The sequence below is a fragment of the Malus sylvestris genome, chromosome 11 (assembly GCF_916048215.2).
Source record: "Malus sylvestris chromosome 11, drMalSylv7.2, whole genome shotgun sequence".
Taxonomy (NCBI): Eukaryota; Viridiplantae; Streptophyta; class Magnoliopsida; order Rosales; family Rosaceae; genus Malus; species Malus sylvestris.
The window spans coordinates 1,953,311-1,977,178 of record NC_062270.1 but is presented as its reverse complement, the minus strand read 5'-3'; the positions used below and the strand labels follow the sequence as shown (position 1 = coordinate 1,977,178).

Genomic DNA, 23,868 nt, shown 5'->3' with positions numbered 1-23,868 from the left:
TGTGGAGGAACCCTATCTCAAACTTAAAGCTGCCAATCTATTGAAGAAATCAATGAAAATCAAGAGAGGAGAGTGATGAATTAGATAGACTTGCATGTTCGTAGCTTCGTCCCAAAGTTGATGACATGAACGAATGATAATATTTTGTTACATTCAGAAACCTTAATGAATAAATGTCCAAATTATAAACTAGGATAAAGATTTGGGCCAATTCTAAAGTTAAAAATGGATAGTGTTAGAAAAATATCTTTTTTCCCTTTCTCTCTTTGTGAGAGACCTTCCCTCTGTTTAAGGGTTATTCTCACCGATATGTATGAGTCGTTCCCAATCGAGTCCAACTCCAGTACCGTCGATCCTAGCTCTGGCTGGGATCAGTGGGTTTTCTTTTATTTCTTTCTCTCTCTCTCTCTCTTTCTCTTCTTCCATCCGCTGTTTTTTCCCTGGTTTTATTGGCCGATTTGCCTTCTTATCTCCCCTCTGCTGTCCCTCATCCATATTCATCCAATTTTCGAGCTTCAGTCACCCTTTGCCGCGATTTGTTGCGGTGTTTCGAGTTGGTGTGTATTGAGCTAGTGCTTGCACTAGGTCGAGTGTTCTTTGCACCACCACCTTCTCTTTGATGTATGCCATTGTTGGCAGTGTTGCTCGTGGATTGCCATGAGTTTTTTTTTCACTTGGCTACAGATTCTCAGTTGTTTGTAGTTGTGCTAGGAGTGAAGCTTAGGATTGGTTGCTGGTATCGATGAGGCAAGGCTTGGTTTGGGGAACGAATTTGGCTGGATCGATATGCATGACTGCTGTTTTGGTGGTTGTAGCGGCGGTTATAACGGAAGACGCAACGGATTCGGTTGTTTCTGTGTTTTCTTTTGTTTTGGTCTCAACTTTTGGTTGGGCCTCAGTTGTTTGTTTGTGTTTTGTTTTTGGGCCTCTGTGTTGTAAATTTTGGGCCTTTGTGTTGTAATATTTGTTGTTAGTAATGAATGGTACCCTTGTTTCAAAAAAAAAAAAATGGATAATGTTATTTACACACTCATTTTTACATCTCATATACATTTGTTAATTTTTTTTCATAGATCTTCTTCATTTTTTTTTTACCAAACAATATTATCTACACTAAAAATGTGGGGAGTGGTTAAGCCTAGGGGTGGGCACGGGCCGAGCCAGCCCAATTTTGAAGGACCGGACTAGACCTGAGTTCAAAGGAAAAGCATCGGGCGGGCCGGGGATTACATTTATATGAACCGAACCTTACCCATCCCGGTTGAAACGGGCTGCGCGACGCCTACTCCATGGCCTGCCTTCACGTGGCCAAGCTCCATGTCGCCGCCGGTGAGTTCAGCGACGCCCTCCGTGCTCTCAATATGGGCCTCATCATGGGCGGCCCGCTCTTGAAGCCCGACTTGCACTCCCTCGTCTCCGTCGTCGCCGCCAAAGCCAGGGCAACTAGGGTTCGTCAGCAACAGCAGAAATGTCCCAATTCGGACCGCCGATTGGGCCGGCAAGACGTCGTCTCGGAGGAGGTGAGGTTCGTCATTTGATATCAAATTTCACAGCCTTTTTAACTCTCATAGCTCAAAGGAAGCGTCTTTCTTTGCAATTCAGAGCATTAATGATATCCCAATTCCTAAAGTCCTCTGTTTTCAAAAGGGTAGCTTTGAAAATTACTGGGTTCTTTCAAATTACCATTGATTTTTACTGTGTTTACATTTTGATTTGCAGTTGCTTGATGTTTGGCGCAGAAAGTCACTTTCTTGTAAAATGGTTGTGAAGAGATCAGGTCTATCTTTGGAGGGATTTTTGAGCGAATACTTGTTTCCGGGTTGTCCGGTGGTAATAACCGATGGCATGGATCATTGGCCGGCCAGGATTATCTAACAAAGGTTGCCGGTGATCGCACCGTGCCAGTTGAGGTGATTTTCTTCATAATGTAGTAGTACTAGTTTGTTGAAAATTGATGGTTGATTGAATTACTTACTTCGTTCTTTCGTTGATTTTTTGTTATATAACTGAAAATTGGTAAAGTTTTGAATGCACTGCAGGTCGGGAAAAATTATTTGTACCCGGAGTGGAAGCAAGAGCTTATTACGTTTTCCCAGTTTCTTGAGAGGATTCAGGCTAATGGCTCTGCTTCTGCTGCCCCAACATACCTTGCTCAGCATCCATTGTTTGATCAGGTGTGTTATTTTACACCGTTACCATGTTTGTAATGGCGATATGCCTACTTGTTGGGCTGGACTTTGCCAATTTTCCACCTTCGTATATCTGATATCCCATTATTGATATGCAGATACACGAGTTACGTGAGGACATATGTATTCCTGACTATTGTTTTGCCGGTGGTGGCGAACTAAGGTCTGCTGGAACAGTAACTCCATTACACCACGATCCACACCATAATGTTCTTGCTCAGGTATATTAGATTCAGTTTCCTAAAATTTAAGTATTTACATCATGATGTTGCCTTCTAGAGTGTTATGATTTACTTAGTAGAATAATCATCCAGTAAGCTGGATTTACCGTAAAATTGTTTCAGTTATGAGTTCCAGAGTTCGTTCATAGTTTTTCTAGGGTAACAAAGAAATTGTAATGGGATTGTTGTGTGTGATGGTGGATATACGAATCTCACGGAAAGAAAACAAAGGATTGTATACTAAACGCATTGTCACAGTTCCATCTCTAAAAAGTAAAACCATGTGCGTATTTAAAGAAGCTGATAATTTCATAGAACATGCCTAGGTTCTCTGGCTCCAAATTGCAGAATGATTTCAATCTATCATCAATGGCAAGAATGTTCTGCATGCTTCATTCCAGGCACAGACATGCTATACTTGATTGCGTGCCCGAGCACATGTATCCGTTGTCTATTTGTATATGCATGTTATTTTCTTGCTACTAGAATAAAATGATCCAAACATCTGTATGACTCAAATCCATTGCTCATTTTCAGGTAGTTGGCAAAAAGTATGTAAGGCTCTACCTTGCATCATTGTCCGAGGAACTCTATCCATACACTGAGACCATGCTATGCAACTCAAGCCAGGTAATTACATTCTTGACCTTCTTATTTTGTTGTGCTTAGCTTACCGATGCTACGTTGTTTTTCCATTCTAAACAATGAGTGCCTTGCCATGCATGCCGATTCCTTTATCTCTGATGAGGTCAATGTAGATCATATAGATGGAATCGGATTCCCTGTTCTGAAGCTCAATTATATATACTGATTGAAAAGACTTTGGTTTGAAGGTTGATCTAGACAAGTTCCCAAAGATGCATGACTAGGAATTTCATGACTGCATTTTAGAGGAAGGTAATATGATTTATATCCCACCAAAGTGGTGGCACCATGTGCGATCTCTAACGCCAAGTCTCTCTGTTAGCTTTTGGTGGAGTGAGTATGAAAGTTCATAGCTTTTACAGTGTAGTGGTATTAAGTTCGAAGCTTTTGGTGGACGAAGGATGGAAGCCCAGCTGTGTCTTGCTGATTGTTTTTTATTATTGGTGGACAGGGCAGTTTTCAGCTGCAACAAGACTACATTATCATGTATAAGCAATTCTGCTGAGTTTTACAGCATATCATCAGACTCACAGAGGTCTCAATTGTGAAGTAACTGTTACAACATTTTTTAGGATAACATTTCAACCTCTCTCTCTCTCTCTCTCTCTCTCTCTCTCTCTCTCTCTCTCTCTCTCTCTCGTTTCATTAATTGAGTCAGATTCGTTCAATTTGGTTTACGGTGTTATGCTGCTGGACATTTTCTGATCATGTTATGTGCGATTGATTTGTACTTGTATCAAATATATGTGATTAATTGTTAACTGAAACTGAACATTAACTGCAGAGAAGGAAATCAAAGTTAACAAGACAGATTATAAAGCCAAGAAAAGAAAAAAAATCATAAACGGAAACACTCTTAAGAACCGCGACCTTTAAATTCTTTACTTTCTAAGCGCTAGTTTTTCTCTCCTCTTTAGTAACGTTTCATTTGGTTTTGAGTCCACTGTTTTCTTCGACCCTGTATGACATTGCAGCGGCTGTTAGAAAGTCTTCCAAAGCTTTAGTAGAACAACCTTTGTATCCCTCCTCATCCTTCATGGCATCCCTAATAATCTCCTTTGCCTCGCTAGCTTTCCTTCTCATTTGCTTCCCTTTCTCTGTCTCATTCATCACTGACTCCAACTTCGCCACTATATTTTCCTTCTGAACCTCACAACTCTTCCCCCTCGCTACTTCCACGCAAACTCCGACTTGCTCCACCAGATACTTGACGTTGAAAAACTGTTCTGAAGCCATAGGCCACCCGAGTAAAGGCACCCCATGAACAAGGGACTCGATCACCGAGTTCCATCCACAATGGCTCAAAAAAGCAGAGGTTGCTTTGTGAGACAGTATTTCCACCTGAGGTGCCCATTTTTCGACAATTAGCCCTTTGTTTCGAGCTTTAATCCTCTGCACGAACCCTTCCGGAAACCACTCCTTCTCCTTGAACTCTGAATCAACATCATATTCCAATGGTGGCCTAACAACCCAAATGAAGTTTTTACCACTTGACTCCAATGCCATTGCCAATTGCATCATCTGAGACTTTGAAACTGTGTTTTGAGAACCAAATGAAATGTACAAAACTGACCTGGGTGGCTTTGAATCAAGCCAGTTTTTGCATGCTTCTGGTGTGAGTCCGGATTCTTTTCCTGCCCTTTTAGTCCCATTTCCGGATGATAGAAGAAGCGGTCCAACTGCCCAAACTGGCAATTTAAAGATCTTCCGGAGGTACATCAGCCCGGTTTTGTCTAGCTCCTCCACCGTGTTGATTACCATTCCGTCAGTTTTCATGCACTCATTGAATGATTTATGCACAAACACTGAAAAGGGGTCGGTGCCATTGCTCAGTTTAAGACTTTCTGAGAGCTGGGATATATGAAATTTCTTAGCTTCTGGAAAATCAGGCAGTGTGAATTCATATTCTCCGGATTTTGCTTTCAGATGAGGTAAATGCAAGCACAACGAGTAATAGCACGCCATGCCGAACCCTCCAACTGTGGAGAACACAGCATGGGACATGCCAAACTCATGAGCTATCTCAATCGTCCACCCAAAGAAGATGTCAGTGATCATGCAAACCGGTCGGCGCAGTCCATTTCTTTCATGGACAAGACCGTGCATTAGGTTTCTGAAAGAAGGCTTGAGTGACAAGGAAGCTTGAAAGAGTTTGAGGATGAGATGGTAGGATAGGGAATTGGTGTTTTCAGCGTCGCTGGGAAGACCGTGGTCGGAGCTCTTGAAAGGGATTTCGAGGAGGCGAATGGTGGTGTTCGGAGGGAGGGAGGAGCTGAGCTTCTTGATATTGAGTGGGGTGTTGATTAGGGTTATGGTGCAACCTTTTTTCTGCTCTAGTTGTTGGGCCAAGGCAAGGAATGGAATTATGTGGCCTTGTGCCATGAATGGGAACATAACTATGTGTTCCTTGATTTCTGCCATTGCTATTGAAAATTGAATGAAAAATATAGATGGATATTGTGTTGCTTACTATTCCTTACCAGAACCTGTGATATATATATATATATATATATATATATATATATATATATATATGTGTGTGTGTGTGTGTGTGTGTGTGTGTGTGTGAAGAGAATGGAGATTATTAAAGGGTTCCTTTGGGATTAATTAGCATGCATGCACCATCCTGGATTGGGAGCCACTTTGGATTTTTATGCCTGTTGCCTGGAGACCGAGAGATTCGGATCACTCAGACCACACAATTTTAATCATACAACTCCTATTAGTCCATTTCACTTGCCCACTTCACAAAAATCCAAAAACTTGAACGGCCCATATCTCTTTCTCTCTTTTTGAACGATCCGAATCTCTGGATCCACGGTTTTCAAACATAGAAATCCATAGGGGATCTCATTCCCTCTATCCTAGCAACTTGAGACCTGCCAACCCTGCCGGCAACAGTTGATATATCTTAGCAGCAAAGATTAAAGAGAATGAGAGAGATGGTTGGGAGCTAGGGTGGCTTTGTGGGTTAGCCCAGCCGAACTTCTCTCCACTTGTTCAAACCTATGCTTAATTCTTCTTATCTTTGCTTTTTTTATTTCTTTCTTGATGCACCTAACTTTTTGCTTAACATGCCTTAATGGTCAGGTAACAACTGCAAGAGAAATTTATATGAGCAGCAAACATGGTACCAAATATTGTTTAAATCCTTTCCCATTGGCCAATATCAACATTAACTTTTTAATGAATCCGAATGCAAAGACAAAAATGATCTAGAGAAACTGTGCAACCAAACTAAACTAAGTATATGTGAACTCGGTGATTGAAGCACTTTGTCATGGGAAGGTGATACATGGGTGGCCTTCGGGAGCTGAACCTGAACAGTTTCACAATGCTAAGTTCTTGGGAGAAGAGGCCGGCGTGTGCGTGGAGGCAGCGAGAGGGCGGAGCTGCATCTGCATGGTTAAAATAAAGAATGCTTGTGACTTGTGAGGTTAGGGACATGATCAGAAATGCCATAAAAGATGAGGGGGGATTCTGTCCAAGCCATGGAAGAATTACTGAATGCTGAAGAGCTAAGGAGCAAGACAACAAATTAATTAACCCTGCGTTCGGTACTATTTTCTTTCCTTCACTTTTAGTTTACCGTGTTTGTGCAAACCCTAGTTACATAAAGCCTTTCGGCAGATCCAACCGAATTTAATTCCAGAGTTCGGCAAAAGTCAACGAAGGTTAGTTAAAGATTCGGCAAACTATTACTCAGGTATCGAGATCTTCCCTTTCTTTCCAAACGTTACATAATCGATCCAAGACAATAGCTTCGTATTGTAGAATTATCAGAGAAACGGGTCATACGGCCCATTTTCAACAATACCGATATTGTCTCAAACTTAGTAATTACCACCTGCACAATCCGTCATGTATGAGGTTTTCTCACAAAAGGCTTCGGTATTAGTTGGAGGGGGATTTAAACTCTTCTTTTGTCATTGATACGGTCGATATGGGACATTTCAACACGCCCCTTCACGTGGGACCCAATTATCAGGTCACACGTGGGAGATCCACACATCGACAACCACGTGGAGCCAAGGGGACTCATCCTACACGCCGGCCAATGGACCCACCATCATCGCGCGGGGCCAAGGGACCCACCCATCACGTGGCAATACGGTACGGGCCCGCTCCTTGACTCTGATACCATGTAGAATTATCAAAGAAAAGGGTCATACGACCCACTTCCAACAACACCGATATTGTCTCCAACTTGGTAATTACCACCTGCATAATCCGTCACGTGTGAGGTTTTATCACAAAAGGCCTCGATATTAGTTGGAGTGGGATTAGGGTATTTAAACTCTTCTTTTATCATTGATACGGTCGATGTGAGACATTTCAACACATATTAACTCAATCTCCCCCGTCCTTGAACCGATAACCATCTTCCGACTAACTTAGCCTCCTCCATCCCTCGGGATCAACAAGGGGTGGTACAAGAATATTCACCTATTGTCCATTGATTATGCCTTTGGCATGATCTTAAGCCCTGACTCACCCTTCGTGGACAAACCTTGTGGAGGAACCCTATCTCAAACTTAAAGCTGCCAATCTATTGAAGAAATCAATGAAAATCAAGAGAGGAAAGTGATGAATTAGATAGACTTGCATGTTCGTAGCTTCGTCCCAATGTTGATGACATGAACGAATGATAATATTTTGTTACATTCAGAAACCTTAATGAACAAATGTCCAAATTATAAACTAGGATAAAGATTTGGGTCAATTCTAAAGTTAAAAATGGATAGTGTTAGAAAAATATATTTTTTTCCCTTTCTCTCTCTGTGAGAGACCTTCCCTCTGTTTAAGGGTTATTCTCACCAATATGTGTGAGTCGTTCCCAATCAAGTCAAATTTCGGTACCGTCGATCCTAGCTCCAGCTGGGATCGGTGGGTTTTCTTTCGTTTCTTTCTTTCTCTCTCTTTCTCTTCTTCCATCCGCTGTTTTTTTTTCCCTGATTTTATTGGCCGATTTGCCTTCTTCTCTCCCCTCTGCTGTCTCTCATCCATATTCATCCAATTTTCGAGCTTCAGTACCCTTTGCCAAAATTTGTTTTTGTGTTTCGAGTTGGTGTATATTGAGCTGGTGCTTGCACTAGGTCGGGTGTTCCTTGCACTAGGTCGGGTGTTCCTTGCACCACCACCTTCTCTTTGATGTCTGCCCTTGTTGGCAGTGTTGCTCGTGGATTGCCATAAGCTTTTTTCACTTGGCTGCAGATTCTCAGTTGTATGTAGCTGTGCTAGGAGTGAAGCTTAGGATTGGCTGCTGGTATCGATGAGGCGAGGCTTAGTTTGGGGAACGAAATTGGCTGGATCGACATGCACGGCTACTGTTTTGGTGGTTGTAGCGACGGTTATGGCGGAAGACGCAATGGATCCGGTTGTTTCTATGTTTCTTTTGTTTTGGTCTCAACTTTTGGTTGGGCCTCTGTTGTTTGTTTGTGTTTTGTTTTTGGGCCTCTATGTTGTAAATTTTGGGCCTTTGTGTTGTAATGTTTGTTGTTAGTAATGAATGGTACCTTTGTTCCAAAAAAAAAAATGGATAGTGCTATTTACACACTCATTTTTACCTCTCACATACGTTTGTTAATTTTTTGTCATAGATCTTCTTCATTTTTTTTTTGACCAAACGATATTATCTACACTAAAGGGGTGGGGAAGTGGCTAAGCGCCTCACAATGGGCTTGCAATAATATGGTTCAAATTTGTCTTTGACAAGAATCAAACCTAATACATCTCACTTATAAATAAAGAATAATACCACAAAACTGTAATACTAAAGAACTCTTCAATTTATTTAAGGGAACTTTAACGAAAAGCCCCTGATACTGTTCACTTTAACGAAAAACCATATTTTTACACTAAAAAATCAATATTATTCACTTTACCCTTTATTTTGTCTTTATTGTTAAAACTCAAAATTTTCAAACCATTTTCATTAGTTTTCCTTTTATTTAATCCAACAGCAAAAAAAATTAAAAGATTCTTGATTTACCTCTTATAGCATTTACTTTGTGTCCGACCACAAAAATGAACAACTTCACTTTAATCTTTATTATTAAAACTCAAAATTTTCAAACCATTTTCATTAGTTTTCTTTTATTTAATCCAACAGCAAAAAAATTAAAAGATTTTTATGAATACCCTTTATTAGGTCGTTTCTATGTAAGATTTACCTCTTATAGGCTGTAGCATTTACTTTGTGTCCGACCATAAAAAGGGAACAACGTCTCTCTCTCTCTCTCTCTCAGTTAGCAAAGCCAAATAATCCACTGCCGCAACAGAGAGGAGAATGGCCACGGCAGCTATGGAATTAGCTCTTAGAAATCCGTCGACTTTATTCAATCCCAAGTCTCCAAAACCTTTAAAGCTTCGAGCTTTTACTCTCAGATGCTCCTCCGCCACCTCAACCGCCGTCCCAGGTGCTGCTCTGCCGCTACCTCTTGTTTCAATTGTTTTGCTTTCAGTATTCCAGCTTTCCCGTTACGTTAATGCGGATGAATATTCAAAAGATTTGTTTTTTATTAGAAAAAAAAAGAGTGTGTATATTTGACGGTAATAAGATGGGAGAACAAGTTAATTGGGTGCCATGGAAATCCAGTTTTATGTCCAGAAATTTGAAAAAAAAAAATTTTAAAAAAAGGAAAAATAATGATGGTTTTATTCAGTTTTATAGAAATTCTTGTTCTTAGGCTTCAGCATTCACTCTCAGACTTAATGTTGTTAATATTTTGATAATACAGATTAAATATGTAGTTTTATTATTAAAAATGTATGATTCTTTGTGTTTTGCATTGCTTGTTGGGGTTTAGATTTGGCAGAGAAACCTTGGAAGACTTCAGATGCTAGGCTAGTGCTTGAAGATGGTTCAATCTGGAGAGCAAAGTCGTTTGGTGCTTCAGGGACCCAAGTTGGTGAAGTTGTATTCAACACATCCTTGACCGGGTGAGACAACTTATGATTTTGTATGTACCAGCAACTTATCTTAACATTTTAACTTTGATGTCGGGTTCTTTCTGTTCGTGGAACTTAGCTGCATATTCGTGGGACTTAGCTGCATGTCTTAACATTGTAACGTTTTAAATTGTTCTTTTGTAGGAATAACCTTTTGAGCTTGGTAGTATAATAACCAGAGTACTAGGTGATTATTTGTTAGCCTTCTTGGACTGTCTTCAACCTGAGCGATTATGTGAAATTCACAAAGCTCCTGTGTTTCTTTTTCCCATTCTGTAGTGATGATCACACTTTGGTTAACGTAATTTTGGTACTTGTATTATTGAACTAGTTACCTCGTCTTTGGTTGGGCATCAATGTCCAAGAGTTGATAAGTTCAGCATGAGTCATATATGGAGTCTGATACACATGCATTTTACATGTTTACGCAGGTACCAAGAAATTATTACAGATCCTAGTTATGCTGGCCAATTTGTCCTGATGACAAACCCACATATTGGAAACACTGGTGTAAATTTTGGTGGGTGGAGTTTTCTTTCTCTACTTTTGAAATTTATGCTGTCTTGGATATGCTGAATTATGAAATTGGTGTTGTCCTTATTAGATGATGAAGAATCAAGGAAATGCTTCCTTGCCGGTTTAGTGATCCGAAGTTTAAGTATCAGGTGTGCTTCCTTGCTGTAGGAATATCAGCTGCTTCCGTGATTGAGCTGTGCTCAGTTTTGACAATAAACTAAACTGTGTGTCTTTAAAAATTTGCAGTACATCAAATTGGAGATGTGCAGAAACAATTGGTGATTATTTAGCAGAAAGAAACATCATGGGAATTTGTAAGTTAGACCCGGTCATCAATATTTAAGGCACTAATATTTTGCAGAATTTTGTTAGTTGGTGTGCTAAGCTGTATGTGTGTAAATCTCACTCTCTGTGTCCCATGCTGATTGATTATGCAACAGATGATGTTGACACACGTGCTATCACCCGAAGACTAAGGCAAGATGGAAGCCTTATTGGTGTTTTGAGCACAGAACAGACAAAATCAGATGAAGAACTATTGGAAATGTCTCGTTCGTGGGACATTGTTGGTAAGGATTAAATCAAGCTAGTTGAATAAGTCAAAGGATTTAACAGAAGAAAAACAATGTCAAAGGATTAAAGTTCCAAGATTTATTGTTTTAATTTTGCAGGGGTGGATCTAATAAGTGGTGTGTCATGTAAGGTCCCTCATGAATGGGTTGATAAAACACATTCAGAGTGGGCATTTAACTCCAGCAAAAGAGATGCAGATGCATTTCACGTAAGTCAGCATTGAGTTAAATTTGAATTCCTTCCGGAATGTTTGGTATCATTTTCGTTCTTTTTTTTTAAATTAAAGAGAGGGAAAAAGGAGAGGAGAATGAGAACAGAGATGAAGGGAAATATGTAGGATGGTTTTGGAAGTAAATGCTCTTTAGTTCTAATTGTATCCTATTATTCTCACTCTCTTCGTGACCACTCACCTCTCATATCTTGTTTCTCTCCTCCTCCATCCCTTTATCTCCTTAACTAGAAAACAAAAGGCAAACACATTTGCTAACGGACCAGTTTTGCTCTGATGTTGGTACTTTGGTCTTAGTTGACCTTTTTTCTTATTCCTTTCGGTATGAATTGAAGGTTGTTGCATATGATTTTGGAATCAAGCATAATATACTCAGGCGCTTGGCTTCGTATGGTTGTAAAATCACTGTTGTGCCTTCAACATGGCCAGCTTCAGAGACTCTGAAAATGAAACCAGATGGGGTCCTTTTCAGCAATGGCCCCGGAGACCCATCTGCTGTTCCTTATGCTGTTGAAACAGTCAAGGAAATTCTTGGGAAGGTTCCCGTTTTTGGAATTTGCATGGGCCATCAATTGCTTGGCCTGGCATTAGGCGGTAAAACTTTCAAAATGAAGTTTGGCCACCATGGAGGAAATCATCCAGTCCGTAATCTTCGTACTGGAGATGTTGAGATAAGCGCTCAGGTATCTCAATCATATAATTTTTATGATGTTCGAAATTTTTGAACTGTCATCCTGAAGTAAACATGTCAAGCATCTGTGAACCTCTTTAATTTTGTCGCAGAATCACAACTACGCAGTTGAGGCTGCATCACTTCCCGAGGGTGTAGAAGTAACTCATGTTAATCTCAATGATGGAAGTTGTGCTGGTCTTGCCTATCCTGCACGAAACATCATGTCTATTCAGTACCACCCTGAAGCATCCCCGGGACCTCATGATTCAGACTACGGTAATGTGAATTGTGTTTCTACATACTGATAAGTAAACATTAAATTTAGTAGTATTTTATGTGGTAGGTGCTTGCACCAACTAGAGACATGCACTTTTAACAGGAAATCTAGGAATTTCATCATCTACTGAAAGGTGAAACTGGAGCTCATAGCAATGGCGGCTTTTCTTTATCCTGTTGCTTCTTTCTAGCTACTTTCTATCACACTTACGATACCATTTCTTTATAAAATTACATATGGTGTAACGTTACATTACAAAAAAAGTTAAAAAGGGATTTTTTTTTTTTTTTAATTTGTTTTTGCTGCAGTTTTTAGCGAATTCATAGAGCTGATTAAGAAAGTAAAAGTAAATGCATGAAGGTATCTGCACTGAGCTTCAGTTGATGGACGGCATGCCCTGAGGGGGCGAGGGTTCAAATTGTCATAAACAAGTCCAGCCTCTGCTCGTATCTATGGGATTAACATTTACGGTTGCCAAAAACTTGTTAGGAGTTCCACCCCGTCTTTTCTAGTCATGATGCTGTTAGCAACTGAAATTTTGAGATGAATATTTGTCACGCTCGAAACTTTGCTCCAATTGATTCGTTTGTTCTTGTTTTGTTTGCTTTAATTGGTTCAATACAATGGTTATTCTACAATATCAGTTATATTTTTTTTGCTTCAGAATCCATGAGATCAGTGGTTTAGCCAAAAAAGAAGAAAAGTTGCATAATTTAATGGTGGTAATATTTTTTTGCTTTTAGTGAATTGTCTCATTTATAAGCAGGCTCTGGTTAAGGGGGAAAAAAACTTGGGCCATACCGCCTGACCAGTTGACTGGTTCGACCATCTAAATTCTAATGAACTAATGCCACGTCGCTAGTAATTTCTATGTAGACTTTCACTGATAACCATATTAACACAATACCAACAACTATATAATTGAAAGTATGAATTGTCTTAGACGATATATGTCTAGCGGAAGCGAGAATGTTGGCTTGAGTTATGAAAATATTGGTGAGAATCAAACCCCGAAAACCGAAGGGTTCCTCCCCAAGGTTCGTCTACGGAGGGTGAGTAAAGGGCCTAAGATCAGGTCGAAAGGCATAATCGACGGACAACAGGTCAATATTAAAGGAGGCATGGTGAAAAACAAAATAACAAACCAATCTTTATGTCAGCCTCTACTTTAAACATCAAAGGTACATACTTCCTCATGTTGAACAATTAGCCCATAAAAAATAAATTAAAAAACCTAAAAGAAGGCAGTAATTGATTGATAAAAAACTAAGAAAAAAATTTAAAGAGAAAGGATCAATTTACTGAACCTGCAGACTTGTATCTGCAAAGAACCTTACACCTTAAAACCCTATCCTGAACATAAAACCCCGGCATCACCATAATCTTAACCCGGCTCGGACCATGCGATCTCTGCCTGTCCATGAACATGTCTTCCATGTAGTGTGGATCAAAGCTCCTATTCTCCTCCACCCTCAGAATTCCGAGAGGCGGATTGAACGAAAATGCAAGCAAATGAAGCAGCCAAATGCACTTGGTAGCAACAAAGAATGCTTGAAGAACCTGCTCCGGCCACGGCCTTGTCCAATTTAGTGTTGTAATGATGCAACTCATCTTCTGATCACAAAACTTGCTGAATTCTTCGCAGTAATACTTCGTTCCCTTTCTTAATACTTCATTCCAGCTCAAGTTTCTGAGGGCAACGAAGGAAGAAAACTGCGCTTGGCGTGCTTGGTGAGGGTCTAAAATCTTCGGCGAGCCATTTTTCTGAAACATACAGTTCTCGAAGTCTTGGTAGAGTGACTGGTTGATGATGGCTTCCAAATGGTACAACACTGCCTTGGAGTACTTGGAACTCAATGACAATTTGAACGGCTCGAGAAGCATGTTCAAATTATCCACCAGGGTGTTATCCGTTACTTCGATCTGCGCTACAAGGATCTTGCAGAACTGTCTTACAGACAGTCTTGATTCCGATACTATCTGTAAGAAACCTTCCACCATTACTTCCTCGCTGACCGGCATTAGGTTTTCTGCGTTCCCATCGTTGGATTTGCCACTCTTCGGAAAGTTCCCAAGCTTTTCAGGGATTTGGATCTTGGTATGTGTTGCTTGTCTCAAAGCTCTCTTCAGCTCTTCACAGTAAGTTTCCAAGTAGTCCATCTTCTGTTTCAGCTCCCCGAGCGAAGATCTCATCCCCGAAACCTCCATTAACGCGGCGTCTCTATGCTCATTCGCTTCTATGAGCTGTTTCCTCAACGTCTCAATCGACATTATCCCCAATTCCCTATAAACCTGAGAAACTTCCTCTGATTCTGTTCGGTTTGGAGAGCTTTCGTTCTTGTGCTTCTTCCTTAACTTCGGAAACAACCACGAAATCACTCCCCGGCTTTTTGGCTGCGATTGAACAGACGAATGTGAATCTGTCAACGGCACAACGATGTTAGAATTCCTGCAGTTCCTCATCCCAGTCTCCGAATCGCTTGTTATGGTCGCAGGCTTGCATCGATTACATGATGAAACCGAGTTGAAATCCCCCAAACTATTTCGCCTTCTCGACCTGAAGTATTCATTGGCTGGTGATGTTTGAAGCACGGTGATGTTGTTTGCACACGAAGAGCTTGTAACAGATTTGTGATCCTCAGCTGGACAAGCATGGGACTCTAAGTTGGCGAAATCGGAAGGGAACCCTTTTCTTGAAGATGAGTTTTCCTTGTAATTTGATGCAACTGTTTCATCCCCATTTCCTTCTAGCCCACTGTACTCGTCCCAACTCTCGGATAACGTTCGATTCATCGTCGGAATTTGTTGAAATCCAGGCAATGGTTCATCTTCATAACTCTGTAAAATGTCTCCAAACTTAGTGAACTCTTCCAGCACTTAGAAACCACAAAATACAATCCTTATTAATTGTTTTTTTTTTTTTTTAAATACGAAGATCTAAACTACTCTAATATACGACGGGACGAATCCAAACTTTTTAAGGACCTAGCCAACTGGCCTAACTCAAATATGCATATAATACAACATTTGAGCATTAGATTTAGGTTGCGAAGGGTTTGTGATTTTCACGCTCCAATTTTCTCCTTCGGTCAGTCCCTTTTTTATGTTCTGGATTTGCTTTTGATAAATCCAATCCAAAAGCTAGAACAAAGTGTTGGGCAGAAAATAAGATTGCAAAAAATCACCACCTTTCATTTAACTGAGAATAATAACTTCAACCAAAGAATTGTTGGTCTATCATGTAGGAACTTGATGAAGTAAAAAACAAATGTAGTGGTATCGGCTGTATAAATCCTAAAACGCCACTACATTTGGTTTTACACTAAATATTCCGTTAGCTCTAAATACACCATTAATAAAATTATAATAAAAAAATGTTCCCTTTCACTCATTAGTTCTATAAAAAAAGTTTAAAACTACATTATTTGGAATATTATATTTTAGTTCTCAATTCAAGTGGTCCAAAAGATAATTGGGAACTAAAACTACATTATACACCAAAAATGTTCATTAGAAAACCAAGAACAAAAATTTCTCACAATAACAAAGAAAACAAAGCAAATTCGAGGTTAGATAATGAAAACGAAAAATGGCGAAAAAAATTTCTACTGCGAAATTTTTTAACAGAAAAGTGGCACGCTCGCAATCACAAAAAATCACCCTCATTATAAATTAAAACCATATTATAAACCAAAAATATTGGTTAAAAGCAAAGGAAAAATTGCTCACAACAAGTAAGTTAAACAGAACAAATTCAAGAAACCAGAGGATGAGAAATGCAGAATGTCGAAAAATTCGACTCACCGGAGTGAAAACAGGGTAGTCTTGGGCAGAGAACTGAGAGGCAGGGCGGGAGGCAGGGGAAGAAGAAGGGAACCTGAGATTTGCAGGGCTGCTTCCTTGAACCAGAGCAGCATGGAGAGCTCTCAGCTCCACTGCTTTGGCAATGGCGGCTTGTATTTCCTGCCTGCTGACATCATTTTTGACATGGGAGTTATTCTCTTGGGATTGAAAATTGTTACTATTTGTAGTAAAAGAAGCCATGAAAAACCAGAGAGAAAAACAGGGGAGGGCAGAGGAGGAGTGGGGTGAGATTGTTCAGGGAGAGAAACGAACAAAGAGAATGGAGGAGTGGGAATCCAATGGTTGGATTTGATGTGAAGAGATGAAGATCATATCTACAGTGGAATCTTGGAAAACCAGAGAAGTTAGAGAGAGAGAGAGAGAGAGAGAGAGAGGGATACCCTAAGGCCAATGAGCTTTTCTCTTGGTTCTTAGTGGATTTTGATAGAATGTGAGCATGTGAAGCAGAGAGAGAGAGAGAGGGTAATTCTTACTCACTGAAGACATGGCTTCGTTGTAAAGTGAAATTACCAAAATACCCTTAGGGCCATAGTTTCCTAAAATAACCATGTAACCAAAACATGACGTGTTGGTACTACTATGAACATGATTGCTTGGTACTATGAGAAGAAATTCTTCTCTCTCTCTCTCTATATTCCACTCAATTGTTTGGACTTTCAAGAAGTGATGATGCCCACTTTAATTGTGAAATACTCTTTATGTTATCATGGCAATTAATGATCTAAGTGAGTTGGTCCTTTTAAGTTCATGTGATTGTACATGCTGCTTCTTCTTTCAATAGGGTAAAACAAAAATGAAAAGAATGCGATTAAATTGACGACAATAAGAGCTACAAAACTCACGATGATAATTTTTGTCTGGTTAAAGCTAAAATTCAAGAAGATGAGCATATGAAAAGAAATCTCATGAAACTGTAGTTTTTTTTTACTTAGTAATACCTTTTACTCTCCAAATAGTTTGGAAATCATTTGGAAGTATATTATCGTTTATGTTTGCATTTGAAGAAATATAATTCCTAGTACAAAGATTTTAATTTTAGTGGCAGAGCATTTCTTCATGGATTTATCGTCAAAGTATGAATTAGTGGTAAAGTACTTATCTCTGCACTTGCAATCAGAACGAGTATAAATGATAGAGTGTTTATCTCTGCATGCACTTACAATCATAGATCGATTCTCATGCTCTCATTTCCACCATCAAGCTTTCATTTCCATCATCTAGCTTTAGACAATACATTTTTAGAAAAAAGTTTGAAGACAAAGTAAATAAATGAGGGTCTTATATTAAGTGATTGAGGAAAGGGTAGTTTGGTCCATAAATAAAATTTTTCTGAGCTGTCCAAGGGCCGAAAGGGAGTTGGGGACTGGGGACAGAAATATCGAAAACCTTCCAAACACTCCTTGTCTTGCTGTTCTGTAATTAGTGAATCTTGTAAAGTAGTGCTACAGCGGGGACCAAACGGGTCATTGCCCTCTCTCTCCCAGTATATTTACCAAATTACCCATGCTTAGATTTCATGTTGGGAGTCATGGGAATGAAAGAAGCAGGGGTAGTTTGGTAAATGAAATAATGACTTTATTGGAAGGCCCTTTGTTTATTTTGGAAAAGGAATTCCATGTAGGATTAAGGAAATATCTAAAGTTTGTGTCGTTGTTTGGTCTTACACATTAGTTTGAGTGAGTATATTACATATATATAGAAATTAGACAACCCGAGTTTGATACTTACAATACTACTACTATACTAGTGGAAGTTCAATATATTGATATTACACTGATGAGTTTAATATATCACATTCAAATTATTTGACCCACTATTAAAATATGATTCCTGTACAAGTTAAATATATTTGTATCACACTTACTTTTTCCGATCTACTTTCTTTCAATAACTTTGTTTAGAAGAAGTGACTAATGAGATTAACTTTATGATCACCAACCCCCCACCCAAAAGCTAGAGTGGTTTGTCAACCTCCACATGCAGAAAAGTGTTTATTTTCTTTTTTAATTAACTTCATTTCATGGATTATGCTTAAATTAATCACAAAGTTGTCTTTTTGAAAAAAATAAAATAGATTTGAAATCTTGCATATTCTGTCCTCAATGAAATAGATTTGAACTTATTAGTTTCTTGTTTAGAATGAGTTAAGGTTGGCTTAGTTTATGTCAAATTTGTTGTCTTAAGGTTCACTTGATTATGCCTTATAATTGGCGACTTTTTCGGTGTGATTGTGTACACCACTATGTGATATTGACACGCAGCCGTTTTCTTATTGGTTTTAGCTATACACTTTGAATTTGATACACCTTTGATAGAAAACACAAAAATCCTAACTTATTTCCATTCATTGACATCTTAAATTGTTGTAGAAGCAAATGGTCCAATAAATTATATATATTTATTCTCATCTTTAGGAAAGTCATACTACCTTAGGGTTTCCCATTGCTTGCTACTCACTACACTGTCTGCCAATCATGTTGGTTCAACATAATTAAGTTCTATACTTTACAATAATCTTGATATTTACAATAAAAATTGGTGATTATCTTACATAATTAATCATACCGTGGATGGATGGGCATTGCATGTATCATGTGTGTTCAAATGTGCTGAGAGTTAAATAAAGAGAGATTATATTCATATATCACAAATTACTTATTCCACACCCTTTTAATTTTTTAATATTTTCTACACACCACTAACATTAGATAGAAAAATATTAAAATATTAAAACAATGTGAGAAAAGTAATTTGAGGTGTGTGAATATAATCTCCCTAAATAAAAGTCACGGTGTATTTGAATTGGACAAGGATTGTCTGCCCTACCACTTCCGGTGCCCTCCTGTTTTGTGTGGTCACAGTTAACCCACGTCTACATTTTATATTGTCTTTTTATAGAGATAATAAGACAAAAATGAATAGTAATATAAAATGTTGACGTGGCTTAACCGTGACCACACAAATAGAAGGGCACGAGAGGCCACCGGAAGTGGGAGGGCAGACAATTCTTGTCCATTTGAATTATAATATGCAATCAGTTCTTACTTTTATAGTTTTCAAGTTTAATAGGCCAATAATTAAAAATTATGGTTAACAAGATGGTTGTAATATATTATAATATAAACAGATGTATACATCTGCTTGAGGCTTTTTCTATCATTTAATTTATTTAAGTCATAATTAAGTATTTAAGCAAAATTAATACAACAACAATTAATTCTTTATCCTAATAAGTATGGTCAACTGCATAAATTCTAGAACGTCAATTACACTCGGTTTTACGTCAAGTCTTCCGTTAGCTCCAATATTACATATATTTTATTATAGCCCTTTTCAAAGTCTTCCTAGGTTTTCCTTTAACCCTTTTTATTTTGAGTCTTCATCTTATAGTCATATCTTCTAACTGAAGCATTCATTTAGTTATTTGATTAACTATATTTTTCATCTAACAAAGTATTCGAAAAGAAAAAAAGTTTCGAATATGACTTTTGGTAGGGGTGAACATTGAAGGACTTCAAATATAGACGGTTTCAAATTGGTAAAATGCATTGTACAAAAAATAATGACATCCTTTTTCTTAAAATAAGGACATCCTTTTTCTTGTTTAAAAATAAGGACATAGATAATAATCATAATAGAAAATAATATTGCAGGCAGATAACCCTAAACCCTAGCTTGATGGTACTTTATATTTTCCAGTGAAAATACCAACCACAAATATCAAAACCACCTCTTCTGCTCTATCACTTTGTGCGTGGTTTGTGCAATGTGTCCTCTATATACATATACATAATTGTATATACACGCATATATATACCTATAAGTACAAAAATATATTCTGCCATTTTAAAGTACATATTCTTTTTACAAAGCTGAGTTCAAAGCAAGAAGCAGGAAGAGATACTGTACTAATATTCTTGCTGGACTTCTTCGGATGATGCTTGAATTTTGTCATGTTTTGATTGTTTGATCCTAGTAAAAGTGGATTCCCGAGGGTTTTTGTTGTTTTCTTATTTTATCATCCTCTCTTCATTACAAAAACTAGGGTTTTTACTTTTTTTTATAGCATTCATGCCGTTGTTGTTACCCGTGTCTTTGTTCTTTGTGGGGATCCACGTTGTGTCTGTTAAATTGCAGTTCTTCTTAAAGAAATTGATTAGGGTTACAATTAGGGTTGGGTACTTGTTTTGTTTCTTTCTTCTCTTCTTAATTAGTAAATAATACAGATTCTTTGTTTCTTCTTTGTTTGTGTAGCTGTCTTCATGCCATATAGAGTGGATTTTTATCCGAAAATGTGGGATCACATATTGCCTTGTCAATATCGTTCATTGCTATCGTACAAGTTGAGGAACTACTACTCCTCCTACCAATTAGCTTCATTGAAATAATACTACTTTAGGCCCTAATTAGAATTATGGATGTTCCATAGTAGACTGGAAAAAATTAATGTCATATCAATATATTGAACTCATAAAGAAATCACACTCTTACAGTATGCGAGAGAATTTGACTGTGATATATGTGTGTGTATATATATATATATAGGAAAAATTAGTATCCGGTCCCTAGTTTTTACTGTTCATTGACTAAGACCTTATTAGTTCTCAAATTTTGATTCAAGTCCCTAGCATTAATGTGATAATGAATTTACATGTTTATTATATAATTTTTTAATATAAAAATTAGTAATTAATTTAGGGTTTAATACTCACACCTCTATTAAACTTCTAATTAATTTTCAATTCAAACATTTCCAAAATAATAAAAAATTAAATTAAATTAAGTTTGTACCTATTAGTTTTTTTTATATATAAAAAGATTCTCAATTTTTTAATCTTAAATGTACCCATTCATATAATTTTTCAATTTTTTTAATCTTAAATGTACCCATTCTCAAATATATCAATTTGTTATATGTAAAATGTACCCTTTTTTTAATATAAAATCCATTCAAAATTTTTAATCCATGTTTAAACTTATATGAGTACATTCTTTTTCGTTGATTTGAGAATGTATCCATGTTTTGGTACAATAACTTTTTTTGTTAATTTTGGTTAATGTACCCATACATATATGTACACAGTACACACACACAATATAATAGAGGGTATAATTTATATTTTATTATTTTTAATCCCATAAATTATGGGTTTTATTTAAAATCTCATTAATATAAACAATTACAAATTTTAATTTTTAATTTTTAATTAAAAAAATATAGTAACTTACATTATTACATTAATGTCAGGGACCTCAATCAAAAACTAAAAACTAACAAGGTTTCAATCAAATAATATTGATAGCTAGGGACCGCATTCAAAGTGTCCCATATATATTGTGAAATGTGATATAATATAGAACTCATGAGAGTTCAATATATTAAACTCATGATTGTGATATATAAAACTCATGAATGTGATATCAATATATTGAAATAACACTAGTGTAGTAATAGTGTTATAGTTACCAAACTCAGATTGCATAAGTCTCATATATAGTCATATAACTCACTTAAACTATTGTGGAAGGCCTAAGCATAGCAGTTTGAGTGCCATTTTTTTTTTCAAATTCCTGATGTTGGAATTGTTAAATTAAAATTCACATGGGTTAGTTAATTGTTTTTAACTTATTAAAGACTAGCTAGACGAGGGGAGCCCTTGTGGTTTCATTTGGGTCATATGCCTAATGCATGATAGTGAACTATATAGAGTTAGGACAAGGATATCCACACACTTATTTTTCTCTCTCGCACATTCTTGTTAATTTTGGTTATTGATCTGTCAATTCATTCCATCCAATGGTTGCAAATTGAGAGTGGTGTGTGAAAAGTAAAAATAGTTGTGTGAAGAACACTACCTAAAGTTATACGGGTTTGTCTCCAATCAGCAAGATTTCAACTATTTATCAATTGGATTGGCAATTGAGAAAAAAAATAGTAATTAATTCAATCATGATCCTCTATTTTCTGTGCTATGGAGCAATCCGGACTATATCACATATTTACGCCCACCATGAAAGACTCACGGGCTAGTGTTGGATTAGTTAAGCTAGCTTGTCAATGTCATTAGTCATACCATTCTTGTCAATGTCGTTAGTCATACCAATCTTAATCTTGGCCCACGAAATGGATACTCCGGTCTACACTCTTCCGCACAACTTCTTCAGATTCAGAGCTATACCAACTTTCAGCTCTTTTCTATAGAGTTGGTTAATCTGGTAGATTAGGGCAGCTTTTTTGCTTCTACAACGAAATATCCAATTTTGTTGACCTTTTCTTTTATGTTGAGTCTCCTTTGCCAGTTTTGCTGAAAGATAAGATAGTATTTCGTTTCAACATGTAAGACCTAAAGTTGTGTTTCGTTATTTGAGTTTAGCGAAGTTGACCACGATAAAGTGTTCCCTATATACTATCTAAATTTAAATTATTCTTCTCGTAATTTATATGAATTTAGTATAGAATATTTCTTGTTATTTAAAATAATAACCCTACAGAATGAACAGGAAAATGGGCACTGGAGTTGGAGAACGACGTAGTGGTATTTGCTAAAGAAATTTTTTCCGATGGTTAAGTAGAGAGGTTGCTTCTGAAACGACAATGACGGTTGTTTAGGGCTATGGCGTTTGAGCATTTACGTTGTGTATCTTGACATTGTGTAAAAAGATGAAGTACCCTCGAGATTAGTAGAAGTAGGGAGGATCTGTAAGAGAGATCAAACTCATGATAGCCAAGAAAAAAAATCAAATCGAATTTGAAACTCAGCAAATTCAACCCCATCACGTGAAACCACACATTTTAGTGAGCAACGTGTGTAGGAAATTCTTTGTCGATATACTGAAACTAATGCTAATCTTTTCGAAAGCTCATCAAATTATAATTTGTTATCATCAAATCATAATTTGTCAGAACTAACGTCTCTTTTTGAATGCTTAGCTGAAACAAGCACCAATCTTTTCGAAAGCCCAATTAGAACAAACACTTCTTGCTTGACCAACAAATCATAATCCTTGAAACTAATGTCTCTTTTCGAAAGGCCATAACGTTCTTTTTTTTCCGAATGCCCTATAAATAAATCTCTTGACAATCATAGACAATCTTCCTTTTTGGTTGTGGGTGCATGAAGAAAAATTAACTTTGTGCACTCACAGGTAAACGCTCACAACAAAGTTCAACCAATAATTGAACTCTGCTTTGATATCAAATTGAAAATAAAACATTTATGACTAATATATTTAATAATCTCACAAACTCGATCAAATACTTTATTCTTGTACATAAAGAGTTTTTTTTTTTTTATAAGATTACAAAGGAGCCTAATAGAAAATAAATCATATAAAACTTTTGTCCACAAGACAGAAAACTTATACCAAATCAAATCAAATCAAATCTCAAATTTAATCATATCTCTAAAGTACTCTCCTTTATATTTTCTAATAATTTATACAGTTGATCTGATTTAATTTGTAAAAGAAATAACAACCAAGACAAATAAAATAAGTTAAATATCTCCTAATCCTACAGGAGAAGTAATTAATTAGGTGCCTAATTAGTCATGCCAATCTTAATCTTGACCCGTGATTAGACACTCTTGTCTTCAATCTTAAATATACCAACTTTCAGCCCTTTTCTATAAAGTTGGTTTGGTAGCTTTTTGGGTAACTTTTTGCTTCTAAATTGAAATGTCGATGTCCGACTGTACTGTATAAGCAGTAGCCACTCTTTATGTTGAACC

General features: G+C 37.3%; 3 protein-coding genes and 1 pseudogene across 4 annotated transcripts; 2 read left to right on the top strand and 2 right to left on the bottom strand.

Annotated features, from left to right (window-relative positions):
- Positions 1–1,265: 1,265 nt before the first annotated feature.
- LOC126589194 (lysine-specific demethylase JMJ30-like) lies at positions 1,266–3,644 on the top strand (annotated as a pseudogene).
- Positions 3,645–3,779: 135 nt separating this feature from the next.
- Positions 3,780–5,550, bottom strand: LOC126590523 (UDP-glycosyltransferase 92A1-like). 2 transcript variants are annotated; one of them, XM_050255969.1, is made up of 2 exons: positions 4,629–5,550; positions 3,780–4,517 (listed from the first exon to the last, which is right to left on the bottom strand). In XM_050255969.1, the coding sequence occupies exons 1-2, from the start codon at positions 5,474–5,476 to the stop codon at positions 3,980–3,982; spliced, it is 1,386 nt and encodes a 461-aa protein (XP_050111926.1). In that variant the 5' UTR covers positions 5,477–5,550; the 3' UTR covers positions 3,780–3,979. The 2 variants fall into 2 exon arrangements, with proteins under 2 accessions (XP_050111926.1, XP_050111925.1); XM_050255968.1 differs by having other exon boundaries at positions 3,780–5,550.
- Positions 5,551–9,251: 3,701 nt separating this feature from the next.
- LOC126590649 (carbamoyl-phosphate synthase small chain, chloroplastic-like) lies at positions 9,252–12,912 on the top strand. Its single transcript, XM_050256128.1, has 10 exons — positions 9,252–9,474; positions 9,865–9,997; positions 10,438–10,526; positions 10,611–10,671; positions 10,769–10,836; positions 10,963–11,091; positions 11,194–11,303; positions 11,660–12,007; positions 12,108–12,273; positions 12,583–12,912. The coding sequence occupies exons 1-10, from the start codon at positions 9,345–9,347 to the stop codon at positions 12,630–12,632; spliced, it is 1,284 nt and encodes a 427-aa protein (XP_050112085.1). The 5' UTR covers positions 9,252–9,344; the 3' UTR covers positions 12,633–12,912.
- A 487-nt stretch (positions 12,913–13,399) lies between these two features.
- LOC126590648 (IRK-interacting protein-like) lies at positions 13,400–16,581 on the bottom strand. The gene is made up of 2 exons (XM_050256126.1): positions 16,079–16,581; positions 13,400–15,112 (listed from the first exon to the last, which is right to left on the bottom strand). The coding sequence occupies exons 1-2, from the start codon at positions 16,316–16,318 to the stop codon at positions 13,568–13,570; spliced, it is 1,785 nt and encodes a 594-aa protein (XP_050112083.1). The 5' UTR covers positions 16,319–16,581; the 3' UTR covers positions 13,400–13,567.
- Between the last annotated feature and the right edge of the window lie 7,287 nt (positions 16,582–23,868).